This window comes from Vigna unguiculata, chromosome 3, assembly GCF_037176805.1.
Source record: "Vigna unguiculata cultivar grain cowpea cultivar isolate G323 ecotype 2 chromosome 3, ASM3717680v1, whole genome shotgun sequence".
Lineage (NCBI taxonomy): Eukaryota > Viridiplantae > Streptophyta > Magnoliopsida > Fabales > Fabaceae > Vigna > Vigna unguiculata.
The window spans coordinates 52,923,661-52,945,722 of NC_140794.1; the positions used below are offsets into that span (position 1 = coordinate 52,923,661).

At 31.2% G+C, this 22,062-nt stretch overlaps 2 protein-coding genes across 2 annotated transcripts; both read left to right on the forward strand.

Annotated features, from left to right (window-relative positions):
- The first annotated feature begins 12,736 nt into the window (after positions 1 to 12,736).
- On the forward strand, positions 12,737 to 16,432 carry LOC114179381 (uncharacterized). Its single transcript, XM_028065709.2, has 9 exons — positions 12,737 to 12,954; positions 13,050 to 13,127; positions 13,210 to 13,260; positions 13,355 to 13,414; positions 14,104 to 14,163; positions 14,324 to 14,383; positions 14,618 to 15,220; positions 15,702 to 15,773; positions 16,057 to 16,432. Exons 1-9 carry the CDS (start codon positions 12,835 to 12,837, stop codon positions 16,288 to 16,290), a joined length of 1,338 nt encoding a protein of 445 aa, XP_027921510.1. The 5' UTR covers positions 12,737 to 12,834; the 3' UTR covers positions 16,291 to 16,432.
- A 2,935-nt stretch (positions 16,433 to 19,367) lies between these two features.
- LOC114179691 (beta-amylase 3, chloroplastic-like) lies at positions 19,368 to 21,823 on the forward strand. The gene is made up of 4 exons (XM_028066106.2): positions 19,368 to 19,918; positions 20,008 to 20,218; positions 20,505 to 20,615; positions 20,794 to 21,823. The coding sequence occupies exons 1-4, from the start codon at positions 19,392 to 19,394 to the stop codon at positions 21,583 to 21,585; spliced, it is 1,641 nt and encodes a 546-aa protein (XP_027921907.1). The 5' UTR covers positions 19,368 to 19,391; the 3' UTR covers positions 21,586 to 21,823.
- Positions 21,824 to 22,062: the final 239 nt, after the last annotated feature.

A 22,062-nucleotide genomic window follows, 5' to 3' on the forward strand; every position in this document is an offset into this window, starting at 1 on the left:
CAGCTCCACAGGTTAAAACACTCTATCTACACAACAAAAGACCCAAATGACAATCAAGACACAACATTAAGGTATCAACCAAAGGAAATCTCATTAAGGACTAATGGAAGCAACATGCAAAACAAAAAGGAACTTGCATGTAGGAGAAAACAGATTGTTACATGTAAAGAATGGGTAAAATTTTGAACTAACCGTTAAGAGAAATCGAATGAGGGGTTTGGTAAAGCTCTTCTTGTAGATTACACTAGCAGTAATGAATCTTCAAAAAAAATAAAATTGAATCAGTTTTATGGTAGGAAAAGAGGATTTTTGGAAAGAAAATAAGACTAGAGAGAAGAAGGGGGTTTCTGAGAAAGGATACGATTTGGGATTCTTACAGTAAGCATCAGGATGACATTTTGTGTCATTGTATAAAAATAACTTCCTATATATAATTATCATCCTCCCAATATTAGTCAATATTATATTTGATTAATCTTTATATTTCCCTCCTCTACACTTAAACTTTGACTCTCCTACAAATATTTATAAAAATACATCTCAATCACATCTCATAGTCCTTCATCTTTAATTGAATGTCTTATCACTATATTCCTACTTTTCAAAGATTTGTAAACATCAAATAACCCCAAACAAGATACACATGGATGATTAGGGTAGTACCAATAAGATGGATTGGAGATTAAGTTTCATGATCTCTTATGCCTCGTAAGTATCCCTTAAAAAATAGGATTTACTATCTAAAAGTTTATAATTGACCTACAAACTTTGAAATAGGGATGAACACATCAACAAGTGTTTTAACTTAATGTAGCACTCTCACTAAAGCTTTTAATTAGAACATTATCTTATTTTATAATGTAAGCAATTATAATTTCTATTTTACAATAAAAAGAATAAGTATTTTCTTTCTGAATTAAATTTTTTATAATATCGTATATTCGTGTTACCTTTTTATAGAAGAAAATACTTAATAAATATTCAAACAAATAAAAATGAATGTTAAGCTATATCCATTTTTCCACATGAACAAAAAATAAATATAATTTTCACACTCATAAGAAGAAAAATAATAAATATATGCTTTTGTTTTACAAATAAATGTTAGAATGGTAACATTTACATCCAACTATAACAATAGTATATTATTATTATTATCTTTAACCACAAAAAGAAAATTAGTGTCTCCGAAAGAAAGATTGATGGTAACCATGATTAAAGTGTACCTCTGAGTGAATAAAAATCCCACCATTCACAATTGGAAGCTACAAGTGTTTATGCAGAGCTTTGAAAATATCCATTATAGTTTATATTGTTTTAGAAAATAAATGGATGTGTCAGTGTATCCCAATGAGGGGGCTCTGTCCCCTTCCCCTACGCTATTCGTCACCGCTCCAACCTACACTTTTTTCGACGCTTCTGTAATATTTTTAAATGATATTAATGATAGCATCGTTCTCTCCGCTGCTTCTAAACAAAATTTGCAACTCCCAATGAAATACATTAATTACGATGTATTCGTTTCTCACAAAACTCATCTTAAGACAATGTTCACACAAGCTTTCACCTCCATCTTAAGGTGAAATTTTTAATACAAAATTTAACTCTATTATTTGTTTTTTAATACATAATTTTCTAGCATCGGCCTAATTGATGCCTAATTTTTTATTTTTTTAATATAAAACATAATTTTATGACAAATCAATGTCCTTTTAGAATGTGTTAGATCGACTTTATCTGTTTTATTTATTTATTTTTTCACTTCTGCGTTTGTTAGCTGACGCTACTAAAGTCCTTTTGTTGAGTAGATAATTTCTACATTCAACTTTTTGACTTATTGTTAGCTGAATTATTATTGGATTCTGCAACTTAATCACACTCCTTTCGGTACATAATTTCTACATTAAACTTTTTCACTAAGTAGGGTGCTTCATACGATTCAAAGTGGCTTTATGATAAGCCTCGCACATTCTCCCTATTGTTGAGTTTCATCGAATGAAGTGCAATGTCTGTGTATTTACCCTTTTTCCGTTTGAGTACCATTTAAAAATAATAATTAAACTATTAGTTTACTTCGAACTCATCAAGTTCATAAAATTAAGAAAAAAAAAACGTTATTTTCTAAGTGATTATAATACACTCTATAATTAGTTTATTCAAAACAATGTGACAGTCATCACAATAAACAATCAAAATAGATTATCACATATTTTAAATAAAAATTACATTATTAACTAGAAAATATTATTCTATTATATTTCAAAAGGTAGACATTAGTTTATGTTAAAAGTTAATAAACTTATGACATAAACAATTTATGATAGAATGACGGGTAATCTACTTTTTCTATTATAAGGGCAGTATTGCTTATAAAAAAATTAATGAATAAATCTGACATAAATAATGATGGATATTATAATAACTATATATATATATATATATATATATATATTCTTTTATTCACATAATATAAGATATTATATAAGAACAAATCTTTATGCGATAAGTAAATTTTTTATAATATTGTCCAATACGGAATATTTTATAATATATGTAATTCATTTCTGAATCTCTGCAAAAAAAGTTTAAAAGTCGTGAAAACGATTTGTGAATAATAGATGCTGAAACAACCTTACAGAGTTAGTTGGCACATCACCATCACCGGTACTGTTACCGTTAAATTTTTATTACATTTCTCATTTATATAAAAATCTTAAAAAATCATGATTGTGTCTAGGACAGAGAAAAAAGTTATATCCCACCTAATCCGAAGAAACTCAAAGTAAATTTAAGTATATTGGATAAGTGAGGTGAAATTGAATAAAATAAATAATTGTCATTGAGTTTGTATAATAGATCGAAAGTTTATATATATTCTATTTAATCTGAATTTATATTTTAATATTTATAAACTTTTAAATATGTTTTAAATTTTATTTTTAATATGAAATTATTTGTTAAATTTTAGTAGTCATTTATATAAAATCATATTGTATTATAATAATTACTATTAAAATTATACATGTCTACTTTTTAGTTAGAGATTCACTATATTTATGTTTTTTATTCAAAATAAAAAATTATTAAAAAATATAATTTAATATAACTCAAAAAATTCGACTGAATTAGGTAATCCAAACAATCTAAATCCAACCAAACTAATAAATTAAATCATCATATATAAATTTTAAAATATTAAATTCGAGACATGTCAAATTTGAATATGATCCAACCTGGTTTACATTCACCCCTAACTCTTTTCATACTTGCATTTAATTCCCTTCTTTTTTATCTAGGATCTTGCTTACGCATTAAATTTTATAAAAAATTTATACTAAATTGTGATATTAAATGAATTTTAACCTAATAATCATTAATATAAATTTATTTTATTTAGAGAATAAAAATATTCATAAATATTATATTTTAATATTATTAAAAATTAAAATATAATTAAACATAAAAAAAATTAAACTAATAGAAAAATAACAAAAAATAATGTTAAATATCTAAAAAGTTAAAAAATAATAAAAATATAAATTAAATAATAAAATAATTATATTTTAATGTTGTTAGATAGTTAGAAGAGATATTTTTTATGCAAAAATTAAACATCGTACCTGTCATATGTTTCAAGTCTTCACATTTGAACCTCCCACTAAGAAACTTTTTAAGTGTTAGAGAAATATTTTTTCTTGCTTTTAACACAAACCTTACAGATTTCAAAATACTTACTTTGTTTAAGATTATTACTTAGAAATTTCATAGAATATTTAATTAATTAAAAGAGTTAATTATTCCAGTTTTTAATGTAAAAATAAAAAAATCAAATATCATTAATTATACTTTAATCAGTACCTTTCAAATATGGGTTTGTTATGAATTAATAATTGTCCATTGATTTGATACATTTACTTATATGATTTTATATGATTGATACTCATATAATTCATTACTATTACTCTTTATGTAAATATTTTATATTAACTAAGTTGATTTGTTTTCTTTATGGATTATATGTTGTATCTATAAATAGGACTTTTCCTATCAATAATAATATATAGATGAGTTGCTCTCTATTCTCTATTCTCTATTTTTTTTATTCTCTTCTCTATTATCTATTATTCTATCTGTTATTCGCTTTATTTTATAACACGTTATCAACACGATGCTCCAACCAATTGAGGACTAGTGGAAGCTTTTTCTCTCCAACGACAGTGCTCTGCGTATCTCAATCCAGGCTCTTTTTAATCCTTTCTCAATTTATAATTTTACCTTATATTCTTCCTCTTGTGAATTGTTTAACTTTATCAATTTTCATCTATGTTTTATTATTTTTTATTTTTATTATGACGGTGATTATTATTATTATTTTGATGATGATGATGATGATTATTATTAATATTATTATTTTATGTGCTAGTTCTAAATATGTGAAACGTTGCAAAATTTGAATTTGTGACCCTTAATATTACAAGGAAGAATTTCTTATATTGGATTTTAAATGTTGAAATACATTTAGATGTAATGGATATTGGGATATCATTAAATAAAAAAATAAAACATCTAAGCAACTAATTTGCTCATGCGACAAAAATATTGTGAAAAAAGATTTCACAAATATTATGAATTTATTTCATGCCTATGTATGGCTGCCTGGACAAAACAATAAAGCTTTTGTTGAAAAATCATGAGATCCGCCTAATCTGCTTCATTCCCAAAAGTGAATGCAGCAATAAATGTTATGAATTTATTTCATGTCTTTGTATGACTTAACAAAGCAATGAGCTTTTGATAGAAAATCATAAAACCTATCCAAATTGGTTCTGCTCCATTTCCATAAGTGAATGCAGCAACATTTGATTTATATTTCCGTGATCGTGATCGTGATCGTGATATTGATCATGGACATGATTATAAAGAAAATTTCAAATACACATTTTGTCATTATAAGTGGCACAATAATGTGAATAACGGAAAAGGAAAATGTGAAAATATTGACAAAAAAATAAAAGTATATATTATCATTATGGTGGTAAAGACCATTTGAGTTGTACTTATTGTACACCAAAGCATCTTACAAATAATGAGAAGAACATGGAAACACACTTTGCTAATGAAGATGATGATTCTGATTATGGCTATATGGATGCTACTCTTCATGATATTATTATTTTATTTGCTAAAGCAAATGGAAGTATTGATCATTTTATTGATTACGAGAATGTTAAAAAAAAATCTAGTATTGATATTTATGTTTATATGAAAAATGAATGTTTGTACTAGTACCAAAGAATATGTGTCTTATTGATAGTGTAACAACTTATACAATTCTCAAGAGTAATAAAAGCATGGTAGGTTTGTTAGTTCCAAAGACACGTTTGAAGCGTGGTAGGCCTATTGGTTCCAAAGATAAAAACTCTTGAATGAGAAAGGGAACTAAAATGCAAAATGACCTAATAAAAAAGGTATTCATTTGACATAATTAATGGTTCGGTTCTAAAAGAACCTCAGGTACCTAAAATTGTTGAAAATGATGAGATCTCAATAAATTATGTCATGAATAATATAATATGGAACCAAAATGAAGCTAACATCGACGAAACTTTTACTTATAACATAGCGATGAATGTTATTAATGATAATGAGGATCAATAAGCAATGATCATTGAATATTGTCAGTAAAGAAAAGATTGACCAAAATGAAAATATGCAAAGAAGCATAATTATATTTGCTTGTTAAATGAAAGGTTTTTGGACGTATAGTTCGCACACCTGAAGTTGGAAGTTGTGAAACTCGTTGGGTACATATGGTTTTTTGCACAAAAATCAAATTAAGAATGATGAAGTTGTTAGATACAAAGCACAATTGGTTGCTTAAGGTTGTTCACAAAACCTTGTATTGATTTGTGAAAAAACATATTCATTAGTATTTTATGCAACAACATTGCAATATTCGATTATCCTAGTTGCACAAAAAGGTTTGCATTACATCTAATGGATGATGTTACAACTTATTCGTACGATTCTTTTGAGAATGAGAATCATATTTATATGAAAATCCCTGAAGGATTTTATTTGCTCAACAAGACAAATTCTAAAGAGGGTTATTCAATAAAATTGAACATGCTCTTTTATTGATTAAAACAATCAGAACGTGTGTAGCATAACCGTCTTATTGAGTACTTATTAAAATAAGGATGTAGAAATGATCCTAATTATTCTTGTATTTATATGAAAAGATCTAAAAATAAATTTGTCATAATTATTGTTCATGTAGATGACATAAACATCGTTGGAACTCCTAATGAGCTCATAAAGGCAATTGATTACTCAAAGAAATAATTTGAGATGAATGATCTTTGAAGGGTAAAGTCTTATTTGAAATTAGAAGAAATTGAGTATTTAAATAAATGTGTTTTTATACGTCAAGAGGCTTATATAATTAAGGTGCTTAAAATGTTCTAAATGGAAAAGTCATGTCCATTATGCACTCCAATAGTTGTGAGGTCATTAGATGTTGATAAAGACTCTTAAACCTCAAGAAAATGATGAAGATCTTCTTGGTCCAGAAGCATCATATCTTAGTGTCATAAAAACACTAATGTATCTTGCTAATTATACTCGATCTAATATTGCATTTGCTGTAAATTTGTTAAGCAAGATATAGTTCTTCAACTACAAGAAGAAAATAGTTTGGAATAAAACATATACTTTGTTACTTTAAGGGTACTACGAATATGAGCTTATTCCATCCAAATGATTCAGATTCAGACGAATGGGTCATGTATATGCATGTTATTTTACATATTCTCATAACATCATAATGGTTTATCACAAACAAGATGTTTGTTCACATGTGGTAGCACAATGGTTTCATGAAGGTATATGAATCAAACCATAGTAGTAACATCGTCTAATCATATAGAATTACGAGGAAAGTTGTGAATATATTTGGCTAAGGTCTATAATTCAACATGTGCAAGAAACTTGTGACTATCCTCGACAAAGATGGAATCAACAACCATATATGAAGACAATAGTGTATTGTTCAATTGAAAGGATGATATAGATATCAAAAAATTCATTCATGTGAAATTATGGCAAGTCTATTTACGAAGTTTTTGCTAAGAAGAACTTTTGAGCAAATGATTCACAAGTTCAGACTTTGTCACCTCTCTAAAAAAAAATTGAAATTACCGACAGAATTTTATCGACGAATGTGTTTCAGTCAGAAAATTTAAATTATCGACGAATTTTACTGACGAATTTTTAAATTTTAATTATCGACGAAAAAATACATCGGTAACACATTTCATTTATCGACAGAAAAATTCGTCAGTAAAATTCGTCAATAATTCCAATTTTTTTAACGGAGAAATTTGTCGACGGATTGAGCCGTTGGTAAAAGAAACGGGAAATTTCCCACTCAAATTGTATTTTTGACGAATTATTTCGTCGATAAAATTCGTCGATAATTTTAAAAAATTTTACCGATGGATTTACCGACGGATTTATCCATCGGTAAAAGAAGCGAGAAATTTCTCGCCAAAATTTGCATTTTTGACGGATTTTTCTGTCGGTACTTACGTAACTTAAAATCCATCGGTAAAATTCGTCGATAATTTAATTTTTTTTATCGTCGAATTTACCGACGAATAAATTCGTCGGTAAAAGGAGCAAGAATTTTCCCGCCAAACTCACCTTATAAGAAGACGAGAAGAAGAAGAAAAAGAAAAAAAGAAGAGAAGAAGAAGAAGGAAAAGAAGAAGAAGTAGAAGAAGAAGAAGAAAAAAAAAAGGAGAAAAAGAAGGAGAAGGATAAAGAAAAGAAGAAAGAGAAAAAGGAGAAGGAGAAGAAGAAAAATAAAAAGAAGAAGGAGAAGGAGGAGAAGAAGAGGAAGAAGGAGAAAATGAAGGAGAAGAAGGAGAAGAAGAAGAAGAAGGAAAAAGAAGAAAAAGAAAGAGGAAGAAAAAGATGACGGCAACGACGGTGGCAACAACGGCGACGACGGTGACGATGACGACGAGAGTGGAGATGGCGACGACTAAAAAAAATGAAAAAAAAAATGAAAGAAGGAGGAGGAAGAAGATGAACAATGCATGTTATTTACCGACGAATTTTTTGGTAATTACCGACAGATTTTTCGGTCGGTATTTGTCGACAAATTTATCGACGAATTTTTCTATCGGTAATTATCGACAGATTTATCGACGGAACATGATTTCCGTCGGAAAAATTTTACTGACAAGAGTTTTAGGGACAAATTTTTTACCGTCGATAATGTTGATTTAGCGACGGATTTTGACCATTACCGACGGATTTTGACTGTCGATAATATCAGTTTTTCTTGTAGTGCCTTAATGATGTAAGTTTACATGAGGGGGTTTGTATTCTTTTTCCTTTACTAGGTTTTTTATTCCAAAGGATTTTACCTAGTAAGGTTTTAACGAAACACATTCTTTTATCAATGGACACTCAAAGGGGAGTGTTATGAATTAATGATTGTCTATTGATTTGATACATTTACTCATATCATATGATTTATACTCATATGATTCATTATTCTTTAATTACTCTTTATGTAAATATTTGTATTAACTAAGTACTAAGTTGATTTGTTTTCTGTATGGATTACATGTTGTAATAAGTAGGACTCTTTCTATCAATAATAATAGATAGATCAGTTGTTCCCTATTCTTTATTCTCTATTTTTTTCTTTTCTTCTCTATTATCTATTATTCTATCTTTTATTCGCTTTATTTCAAAATCGGGTTAACATTTTTCTATAATGGGTTAAATATGTTTTTGGTCCCTTAACTTTTAGTAAATTTTGGAATTAGTCCATTTTGAAACTTTGGACCAATTTAGTCCTCCATCTTTTGAAATGCGTGGATTTAGTCCTTTTAATCAAATTTTGTTAAGTTTATTTGACATTTCAAGCACGTTTCATAATAGTATTTGACTTAACATTAAAGCAAAAATGTGTCAAACAGTATAAACAACTCAAATACAATCCTGAAATGTGTACGAAACATCCAATAAACCAACCAAAATTTGATTAAAAGGACTAAATTCACGTATTTCGAAAGATCAATGACTAAATTGGTCCAAAGTTTCAAAATGGACTAATTCCAAAATTTACTAAAAGTTAAGGGACCAAAAACATATTTAACCCTTCTATAATTAATTATTTTATTTTTTAAAATAAAATAATAAAATAAAGAATTATTAATTATATCTTAACCATTATCGTGACTACTAATATAGAGGGTGAGTTCTTTTTATTTATTTATTTATTTTTAATTAAGTGAACACGTGAACCAACCCGTTTAACCCGCCAAGTCGTGGTGGACTGAATCGGGTTCGAATTTTTTTGGCTCGCTAAAAAATGAAATGGGTTGGGTTGGCTCATTAAATCATCAACCCGTGGTGGGTCGAGCCGGGTCGGGCCGGGTTACCCATTTTGACAACTCTATGGGTATAGGGAATCCCCGACTTTTTCAATTGGGTATGGGGATGGGGATGGGATGTACATATTCCCGCCATAATACTCGTCCCCATTTAAATTATTAAAATATTCTCAATTAATTAAGTAACCATATATATATATATATATATATATATTATTATTATTTTTTATTTCTTCTAATTATTTGGTTTGTCATGAAACTCATTTGCATCTCAATTATATTTTTCATCTTATCATAACATTTATGTAATTAAAAAATATGTATGTCAATTAAAATATTTTATGTCTCACATTCGAATATTTCTATTATTTTTTAATATTTTTAGTTATTGTATATTTTCCTTTCACATAAAAATGTTTAATACTCTCAATTTAAGTATTTAATAGCACAAACCTTTCGTTTAATAGGTAATATAAAAAAAACTCCTTTACTTATTATTATTATTATTATTAGTTTTTGTTTCATTAAACTCTTTTGTTTCACTAAAACAATTTTTGTTATTTCTCAACCACTGAGTAAATATGTTGATATTTGAAAAGTTTTCTTAGATCTCTAAGATAATTTCTTTCAATAGTCTCTCAAATTGTTAGTAAACATTTGTTAATTTTTTAATATTATTATTTCTTGTTTATTTTTATTATGTAGAATACTATTTCGATATATTTTATCTAATTATTTTTTATTTTTTAACTCATTATATCTCATATTGTAATTTTTTCAGTATAATTGTATAAATAACTTTTATTTACTACAATATAAAAATTTAATGTAATTGTCATAAATATTTTTTTATCACCATCCAACATAATTGAAGTTCAAAATATACAAGATTTATGTTAAAATTTTATTATTATAATTATTATTTGTTCTTTGTATCATTTTGATCAAGTAATGTATTATAACTTTTATTAGTGTATAAAATAAGAAATTCATTAGAATTTAAAAGATTGAAGTAAAAAATTATTTAAAATATATTTTAATTTAAATATTTGTTTTCTTTTTATTTAAAAAAAAATATTTTTAAATTTTATCAACTAGGTTTCACTATGTTTGCAAATTTAATAAATGTGTTGGTTCTCATGAAAATTTATTTGGTATTATAATTTAAAATGTAAACAATTATAATTTATTTTAAACTTTTATTATGATTATTATTTGTTCTGTGTATCATTTTGATCAATGATGTATTATAACTTTTATTAATGTATAAAAAAAATATTCATTAGAATTTAAAAGATTGAAGTAAACAAACATTTAAAATATATTTTAATTTGAATATTTGTTTTTCTTTTATATTTTTTAAAAAATATTTTTAAATTTTATCAACTAGGTTTCATTAATGTTTGTAAATTTAATAAATGTGTTGATTCTCATGAAATTTTATTTGGTATTATAATCTAAAATGTAAATAATTATAATTTATTTAAAACTTTTATTATGATTATTATTTGTTCTTTGTATCATGTTGTATTATAACTTTTATTAGTGTATAAAAAATAGATTTATTAGAATTTAAAAGATTGAAGTAAACAAACATTTAAAACATATTTTAATTTCAATATTTGTTTTTCTTTTATATTTTAAAAAATATTTTTAAATTTTATCAACTATGTTTAACTAATATTTGCAAATTTAATCAATATTTTGGTTCTCATAAAATTTTATTTGGTATTATAATCTAAAATGTAAACAATTATAATTTATTTTTAAGTATTTGATATCAAAGAAACAACCATCCTTCTAATATTGAATATTTATTAATACTATGTTTCCTTTATCATAATTTTGTATTATTTTATAAAGATTAATTAAAATTAATATTGAAGTAGTAAGAAAATGGGTATGGGTATGGGTACGATATTATACCCGTTACCCGGTAGGGATGGGGATGGGACAAAAGTTTGATACTCGTTGGGTTTGGGTATGGGGATGAGGATGAATGTTTTTTACAAGGATGGGTATGGGATAGCGAAACTCGTGCCCGCCCCGCCCTGTTGCCATCGCTACCCATATCCATCCCCATACCCAATTGAAAAAATCGGGAATTCCCCATACCCATAGAGCTGTCAAAACGGGTAACCCGACCCAACCCGGCTCGACCCACCACGGGTTGATGATTTAATGAGCCAACCCAACCCATTTCATTTTTTAGCGAGCCAAAAAAAATTGAATCTGGTCCGGTCCACCACGGCTTGGCGGGTTAAACAGGTTGGCTCACATGTTCACTTAATTAAAAAAAATGTTATTTTTTTTTTATTTTTTTTCAGTCTAAATTGTAATTCTAATTAAAATTGAAATAAACTTTAATACAATCCAAATACAAACCAAAATAAAAAAAAGTACAAATTATTTATGTGTTGGATAAAGAAACAACTTAATATGACCCAAATGTAAAGCTCAACTTAATAAAAATAAATAAAAACACTTGTCTGACCCTTTTATGTGCGGGTTGGTAAGCCAACCCGGCTCACCACGAGTTTAACCCGAATGAGCCAGGTTCTAAATGAGTCGGGTCAAAAATCAACTCGTATTGAAATTTGTAAAAAAATTTCAACCCAATCCGACCTAAATCCGTGGTGAGCCGGGTTGGCTCGCAGGTTTCAACCCATTTTGACAACTCTACATACTCATACCCAGTCAATGCGGAGATTCTCCATCAAAATGAGAACGAATTCAAACAATACTTACGAAAATAAATTTATTTGCCATCTCTATTTATCATCCTCTCCTTCGATATTTTTATTTATGATACGAGAAATTAGGTAATCTCATCTCACGTGGCGAGTCTACCATCAAAGACAGCCTTTGACTTTCATTTCATCACGTTAAATCTCCCACTTCCACTCATCCATGTCGGCAAGCCAAGAAAATAATAATTATGTATTTTTTGTGATCCAATTCTCATCCCATTTCCTTTATTTCCTTAATTATGCTTTAATTAGAATAATTTGTTTTTATTTAGGATTTTAGTTTTAGTCTTTAGGATAATCCTTGTCCCATTTTATTTTATTTATTACTTTCTCGGTTTTTTAAAAATGCTTTTCTTTTCAAAATTTTGAAAATATGATTACTAAATTTAAATAAGTAAAATATATTTTATTAAAAAATAATTTAATGAACTAAAATAATCATTTCAAATTTTACGGACAAAATTATAATTGAAACTATTTTATTTTATTTTTTTTACAAAAAAATGTTTTGTTTCTTCTTCTTCTTCTTATTACTGATATTATTAATTATCTTTATTAAATTACCCGCCATTGTCACTCTCAAATTACCTTATCCAACCAACTCATCTCAGATTCATTATCTCACTTTCCATTTCAACAGCTTCAACAACAACAACATCATCAACATCAAAATGGAGGGTCTCATCAAGGGCTTGGTCGATGTTGCTATCGGTGGCGCTGATCACAACGATGGCCAAGAAGAACACGGTGAACGCTCCTGGGCCGACCTTGTCTCCGGCGATCAGGATCAGGTTTCCGATTCTACTATGTCAACTCGACATTCCCATTTTTCAAGTTTTATCTGTCAGGATCACGTGATATCAAAATTCTATCTTTATTTCTGCAGGATCACCCTCGTCCTCAACCTCATCGGCAGCAGCAGCACCACCAGCAACAGACACAGTGGTCCAACTCACCCCAAAAGGTCACATTTCTTCATCTTTGTTCTCAATTCCCCAAAAATATGTAATCTTACTCATTCATTGATAATGTTATGGCCATTATAGGAAGAACGGTGGGAAGAGGATAGTCACAGTTATACCAACAGGCCCCATCAGGTGAACGTCAATCACTTGGTCTCAATTCTTAAATCCAATACCATACTCTTCTCATATGTAGCCCTTCATGTAACCACACTTGTTCTCTGTCCAGGCAGTGTACCGTCCTCAGCATGAGGAGAGCCAATCTCAAAATTTCAGCACTGGTCACAAGGTAAATCCCCTTCACTCTTAGCTTCAAGTTTAGCTTTGCAGTATTAACCCTTTGAACATAGATAGTTATGGTTTGGCTTCATCGTAGATTTGAAGTTTATAAATGATGTGTTTGGATATCTCAAGAGATTGTCGCTAAATCTTTTAAATTTTAAAGTGTAATGTAGTTGATACCTAACTTTGTTCAATAACAATATCTTTTTTGGGTTGCTTGCTACCTTGATGTGATATAGATTACTGGGGTCATTTATCCCAGTGACAAATTACTCTTATTGATGCTTAATATATAGTAAAGCTGTTCTATCAGATTTGTTACCTTTTGGTGCTGCATCGCTTGTGCTCAATATGTACAGAATTCAAGCTCTTGTGGTCATCCTGCTGGCACTTGCTTTCATTCAGATCTATCTGTCTCTGCATACAGTTTAAGATTGTTTTTGGAGAAAGAAACTGGAAGAATTTTCTTCTTCTTCTTCTTCTTCTTTAAATAACACGATAAATGTTCCACTGAATTGGTGGGTAGTTGAGAATCTGGCTTCGAGAGAGAGAGTATGGTAGCATTGAACATGTTGAGAAAGTTTGGACAATGGATAGGATTTGCCTTCTTTCCAAGTGATGCCGTATATAATACGAAGCATTTCTTTTCTATTAAATTGAACTATTAAGGTGAGACTCGTTTTTTATTTTTTGCAGGTGAATGAAGATCAAGATGGATGGCAGACTGTTGGAAAACCTCAAAGACGGACAGAAAAGGTTTGTGTGTGAGAATATGGTAGAATTGAACATGTTGAGAAAGTTTGAACAATGGATAGGCTTTGCCTTCTTTCCAAGTGATGCGGTATATAACATAAAACATTTTTTTTTTCTATTAAATAGAACTATTAATGTGAGACTCGTTTTTTATTTTTTGCAGGTGAATGAAGATCAAGATGGATGGCAGACTGTTGGCAAACCTCCAAGGCGGACACAAAAGGTTTGTGTTTGTGTTTTCATCAATATGTCTAATATAAAAGCATATGCGGCTTTTTCAGTGTTTTGTATTGTTATAAACTAATTTTGTTTTGTTGATATTGTTGTAACACGTATTCTTCTTTGAATTCTACTGTATGTTAACTTCGTTACTGAATCTGTGATCTAACCAGTTATGGATGTTTTATGCTTCATCCCTGTCTGAATCTGAATGATGGATCTTACCAAGTTCATGTAGGTTCCGAAGGAAACTTGGCAGAACTACAAACGGCCTTCTCATGAGCAAGAATACTCTGATGAGGTTCAAGTCGGTGATAGTTTGGAGCCCTCAGAAGATGAACTTGCTGATCTATCAAAAGCTTGTGAGAAACTCTGGGATCTTGATTTCAATAGGTTGGTACCTGGAAAAGACTATGAAATTGACTGTGGTGAAGGGAAAAAGGTTTACCAAAAGGTAGATATGGCAGAGGGGAGCTTATTTACTTGGGTTAGTGATGATGTATTTAGAAAGCCTACATTTGGTCGTTTTCTCTCACTTCTAGATAATTACAATCCACATGAAGGATGTAAGGAAGTAGTCACATCTGAGGAGAGAGAAGAGCAAGCTTCTTTCATAGAAGAAATCAGTAGAACAGCACCAATTAAATATCTTCACAAGTATCTTGCATCTAAGGGAATTGCACCAGGGAGTTACCAAGATTTCAAACAAATGATGACCAATCTGTGGTTTGACCTTTATGGCCGTGGTGGCACTTCTGGCTCCTCTTCTGCTTTTGAACATGTTTTTGTTGGAGAAATCAAACAAAGTGGCGAAGTTTCTGGCTTCCATAACTGGCTGCAGGTATGACCTCATAGTTTTCTTCTGCCTGTTTATATAATTTATCTGTTCTTATTCATGCCAAATTGAAGGTGCACCACTTTATAATATTGGGTCATATTTGGTGCTCTTTTCTGCAATTATTCTGACATCACCACTCTCATTGATTAGCCAATATTGTATTACTGTGGATTAGTTTTCTGTTGCACAGTTTAGTGTTATTCCTCGATGAATAACTTCAATAGTTGAAATTGCCAAGAATACTTTGCTATAGTCTTGTATAGTCAATTGTTTGCCAATGAAGTTCTGTAACCATAAATACTTATTCAGGCCTGCCAATGTCTTGTTCTATTTTTGCTGATAATTAAGTATTTTTTTTCTTGCTATTTGGGAAGTCATTAATCTGATAATCAGATGAAGCCTGCACAGATATATTTTGTTCCTTTAATTTGTAATTTAACTTGTAATGACTTCTTCTATCTCACCTGTTGATGTATTTTGGCAGTTTTACCTTGAAGAAGAAAAGGGGAGAGTTGATTATCAGGGCTATATTTTTCCCCGTCGACGGGGACAAACTGTGAGTAACTATTTATTAAGCTTATTGTATTGGCAATAATCCAAACAGAGAATAGAAGTTTGGTGCACCAATCACATGAAAGAAATAAACTCATCATTAGCTAGACATCAAAGCATTTTGAAATTATTTTTCCCAAAACAATGTAAGCCTAATTCATATTTCTGTTTCATTACGTAAAAAATCTTGTACTTAGCTTGTTTATGTTGGTATCTCGGTAAACATTTGTTATACTTCAAGCTGTAACCACCTCATTTTTAATGCTCTCTGCCACCAAAACTTGCAGCCTGACTCGGAAACGCAGCTTCTGACTGTTCAGTTTGAATGGAATGGTGTTCTGAAATCTGTATCAAGCACTTTGGTTGGAGTGAGCCCTGAATTTGAAATTGCTTTATATACCCTGTGTTTCTATGTTGGTAGGGAGGATAACCACATTCAACTCGGTCCATATGCAGTTAATATCAAGTGCTATCGTTTTAGCAATAAGATTGGATCTGTTTTCCCCATCGCAGATTCTTGAATTTTCAGTTTCCAGCAATGATATCGTTTGTTGTATGTATGAGAACTTATAGTTCATGGCTGGACAAGGTATATCTACAGCAGTGTATACATTATTGTAGAACTATTTTATTTCATTCAGACATGCTATTATGTGTTATTAATTAGCATCTCAGATTCTATACTTGAGATACCTAGGAAATTTTACTGGATACACGTATGAACTGGATATTTTCGTAAGATATCTCAATTTCCTAGATATTATTGACGTACCATGTCTTACGAAAATATCTTGAAAGGTCTTAAGATATTTTTGAAAAGTATTCCAGCTTACATTTTACACATAAGTTCAGGCTAAGTTCTGAAAATTCCAAATATTTAGGTGAACTGATTTTAGTTCCAAATTTGTCATTATTGTCGATCTTTACTTCAAAGAAGTAAAAAGATATTACCTTGTTATGCAGGAATCGCATAAACTTCTGCCAACTCCCACTCACCCTTCCATTGATTTTAGTTGCAAGTTACTGTAAAGGTCTCCAACCTTCATTTTAATACCATGTTGAATGACTTGAACAGTTAGAGCTTATAACGTGGATGCCTTCAAGTTTTAATTCATTAGCTCACCAATATACACCAACAATCCTTGCTAAGTTATTGTATAAGTAAACTGTGTAAAATCAAGGATAATTAAATGAAGGATAAAGAGGGGTTGAAACAGTGTAGACGGATAACTAATGCCATGATTTTGGTTATAGGTAAAATAAGTATTATGCATCAGAAAGAGCTTTTCGTATCACGACAATGAAATTATATTCTCTTTCAGAAAGGGACGGATTGTATTGAACAAAAAGTTAGGTTCCACGTATTTATAGCCATAAACAGCATTTACCCGTTAAATTTGAACTTCACTTATTAGCTTCATCACCAATCATGGTTCCTACTTGTCCATGCAAAAATAAGAACTGAAATGGCTTGCTCTGAAAGTGAGTGATTCCCTTTCTTTTGGACAACTTCGGATAGAAATCTTATGAAATCGGTGAATTCACCACGAGGGGTTTTAGAAAGCTGTCTTTTTTTCTTACTCCCTCAGAAGCTAGTGCTAAAGGAACAATCTTCAAATCAAACGTCAATGGCTTCTGTCATTTTATGTTGATTTCCATATCTTAAAAGCTAACTTCTTACGTAAGAATTAACGCTAACTTGTTTGCATGCCCCTTTTCCCTTGGTCATTGATTAATCAATTTTTTTTCCATCTAATATTGTTTCAGTTGAAATCAGAAATGTGACAAAACGTAAAGATAAGGTTCTATTTCCTCCACAAATTGTGTCGTATGAATTACGTGCACACAGCTCATCTCAATAACCCTTCATAGGAGAGTACAAAATATCAAAAATCAAGCATTTTGGAAGATTCCGAATCAAATTTCTGAAACTATCAACTTGCTCGATTTGCAAATCAAATTTGAATGCTTCCACGTTCCATCTGATGCAGATGCATCATAAACGACGATGTACATTTGTTAACCAAGTTTTTTCCTAACATTTAGGTGTGCCCTCTAATAATATCTTTTGTTTGGGAAGTTATATTAATCACGTAGTGTGCTATAACTTATGGGAATGTGAGTATTAGGAGGACCATTACGGGAAATTTATTAGTGTAATGTAAGATTAATAAGTCTGTGGCAGGTCTTCTGAAAATTGTGACCAGATGACAATATTACATCTCATCCACATTCAATGGCTATACATCATTGGTCAACATTACAATTCTATTAATGCCCATCACTCAAACACATGTTAAATCTGAAATGGTATGAAAAAATTGAGAATAGTTATCATAAACACGCTGAAAGAACGGTCCAAGACTAATTAAACCAAAGACTTCCTCTGAACCACATGTTTTCACAACAAAAGGTGGAGCATTCAACATTTCTTATCCTGAACAAGGTGAAGCAGAACCAAGAAAATATTGGAATTGTGAGACATTTTCATCCACGAAAACCCAGTTTGCAAGAAAAGGCAGAAGACAGAAACAAGTGACAAGCTAGTTCATCTTGTGGGGTTTGTCTTATGGTAGAAATGCAATACCCCACACCAATTATCACACCAACCAATATGTGAGTATAACATAAAAGGAAAAATTAAAAAATAAAAAATTTAACATTCCATTTTGGCTTCGGTGTTCAAAAGCTGTTTGCTTGCAGAGGGTATCAAAGAGGACCGATTCTTTCCAAACTGAAGCACACTCATTTCATTTCAACACTTCCATCCCCTATCTTATACCATTTGAAAAACTCCTTATCCTTTACTTCCCTAATCAAATGAATAAGGTCTTCATTGATCTCCTTATCATAGTCCCCTTTGTATTCTAAAAAGATACAAAGATTGAATTAATGCATGTCCATATCTAATTAACCCATCTATGGGAAACACAAAAATCCTTAACATATAAAGTAAGAACACCCGAGATACATAGTCATATCTTCTCACAATGTATCTTAAACACCAAACACTTTTGTTGATGTTCTAGTTTCAGCCACTACTTCATTAGCCATCAATACTCTATGCACCATATTTATCTCCCAAAATAAGATGTTTTGCCTCTTATATATCAATCACTAAAGGAGTCTTTTAATCTCTTTTCCGCGACCTTTACTATAATGTCTTCTAAAAATCCATGAGTGAAAGATCAAACAAGGAAACGGTGACCAACCTTAGCTTTTCTAATTTTTTAGTTTAAGTTTAAAATTTATAAATGTAAAGGTACTAAAACAAAAATAAAATCATGTATATGTTCTTAGGTCTCCTTGTTATCAGGTCCTAGTAAAGAAAAACATGACGAGGCAAATACACCAAATATGGTCCAAACAGCATGCACATAAGGAAACACCTAATAAAAAACCGCTAAAAACTGAGGCTCATACGTTTTGAGTCAGATAAGATTGGAAGAGGTGGAAACACGTAAGCAAGGTTGAAACAGAACAGACTAGTTTTGATTTTTTGCACTTTTTCCACTTTTCAATTAGAGCCCACCTATGTTGTCCACTTCAACTCCCCAACCCAACTTCATTCTTATAAATACACTCGCACAATCCTGAATACTTCCTACACATCCTTCAAACTATGGCTCTAACACTTCGTTCTTCAGTTTGTTTTATTAATCAGAAAGAAACCAAAATCCTTAAAACTTCTGATGATGTCCCTGCGATAATTAGTTTTGCAAAGGTTAAGCCATCGTTCCGTCTCCGAGTGAAAAATTCCATGCAAGAAGCACGCCCCACACGCGACAACAGCTCTGAAGCAAGGAGAAACGAAAAATGGGAGAAGGTGCATGCTCCTTCGGTGGCTCATAGTCACAGTGATTCGAAGAGGGTACCTGTGTATGTGATGCTGCCACTAGACACTGTAACAGTGGGAGGAAGCTTGAACAAGCCTAGAGCAATGAATGCAAGTTTGATGGCCCTGAAGAGTGCAGGAGTGGAAGGCGTAATGGTGGATGCTTGGTGGGGTTTGGTGGAAAAAGACGGGCCTTTGAAGTACAATTGGGAACCCTATGTCGAGCTTGTGCAGATGGTACAAATGCATGGTTTGAAGCTTCAAGTTGTTATGTCTTTCCATCAGTGTGGGGGGAATGTTGGAGACACTTGCAGGTACCACAATATAATACTTTTGAAAGTTCTTTTTTTCTTTTTTATTTGCCCCTAGTTGTAAATTTATGTTATTGCATTTTATTTTTCAGCATTCCTCTACCACCATGGGTGCAGGAAGAAATCAGCAAGAACCCTGACCTGGTTTACACAGACAGATCAGGGAGGAGGAATCCTGAGTACATCTCATTGGGCTGTGATTCACTTCCTATTCTAAGAGGAAGGACTCCCCTCCAAGTGTACGCAGACTACATGAGAAGCTTTCGTGACAGATTCGGAGATTACTTAGGCAGCGTTATCGTGGTAAGTACTTCAGCAACTACTGCTGCCAACTATTACAGATTTACCATTAAGTTTTGAGTTTGAAGTGAGCGTTATGTAATAAAGTTTTGTTCTCCTTTATGAGCACTTATATATAAAGAAAAAGAAAAGAAAAGATAAACTCCCATAAAATGATTGGACTTTATATCCATTAAGGCTTAATAGACGTAACAAGGGGGAACTTGGAACTCCTTGCAATTTCCACGTCTTTTTTCCCATTTCTCTGCATTGAAAGAAATCTGAATATATAAGACGAACACTTTTACAGGAAATACAAGTTGGCATGGGTCCATGTGGAGAACTGAGATATCCATCGTATCCAGAAGCAAATGGAACTTGGAGGTTTCCCGGAATTGGAGAATTCCAATGTTATGACAAGGTATTAAAAATGTGCATAAATTTAAACTTCTTTTGTACATTAATCCAAAAGCATGATTAAATTGGTAAGGTTTGGTAACCATTGGTTCCTAATGACTTATGACGAAGATATTACAATGAGGATAGAAAAAAATTGAAAAATATCTATGGACTACTAAAATGACCTGTTTGTCGTGCAGTATATGAAAGCGTCCTTGGCAGCAGCAGCCGAGGCCATTGGAAAGAAAGAATGGGGAGGAGGTGGACCCCATGACTCTGGCCAGTACAATCAATTTCCTGAGGATACCGGATTTTTCAGAAGGGAAGGGACATGGAACACCGAATATGGACGGTTCTTTCTAGAATGGTACTCTGGTAAATTGCTAGAACATGGTGAGAAGATTCTCGTATCAGCCAAAGGAATATTCGATACATCAGGGGTGAAACTATCAGGGAAAGTTGCTGGAATCCATTGGCACTACAGAGCAAGGTCACACGCAGCTGAACTAACTGCTGGCTACTATAACACGCGAAATAACGATGGGTATATGCCCATAGCCAGAATGCTGGCAAAGCATGGAGTTGTCTTCAATTTCACCTGCATGGAAATGAAAGACAGAGAGCAGCCTGACTTTGCTAACTGCTCACCTGAAGGGTTGGTTAGTCAGGTGAAGATGGCAACAAAAACAGCTAGAGCAGAACTTGCTGGAGAAAACGCATTGGAGAGATATGATGCAGATGCATATGCTCAAGTTTTATCTACAAGTAAATCCGAATCCGGCAACGGATTGGCAGCATTCACTTATCTAAGAATGAACAAGAGGTTGTTTGAAGGTGATAACTGGCGGCACCTGGTGGATTTTGTAAGAAGCATGTCTGAAGGCGGTAGGAGAGAGAGACTTCCGGCGTCTGATTCCCATGGGAGTGATCTTTATGTTGGCCACATCAAATCAACACAGGAGAAGCACACACAAGAGGCCGTTCTTGTGTAAACGTATAAAATAGCAAGCTCAGGCATCTTGGTGTATAGTTTAAAGCAACACAGTATATTTTTTTTATAGAAAAAGAGGAAAAAAAACGAGAGAACTCTGGCATATACCATGCCAACACCTGAGATGATCGAGAAGATATTATTTCATTTCATGATAATGTATATAGCTCCAAGTACAATGGAGAAAATACTTAGTCTGCTTACGTTATAAACCCAATAATACTGATATCGTATCTCTATGCTCCATTTGTCACTTCTAATTTCATTAATTAATCCCCAGAAAAACATCTACAGAAACTCACTAATGTCATTGCTTTCTCTCATTCTTTAATATCAGTATAACGTAAGTAAATGACAATGTTGAAAGAGAAAAATCTGCTAACATTACTGTGTGTCTCAAGATTCAATCAATAACAACCTTTGCTACAACAAAATAACACTATTCCAAGAAGAAACCAGTAAAATAGCAAGAGGCTTT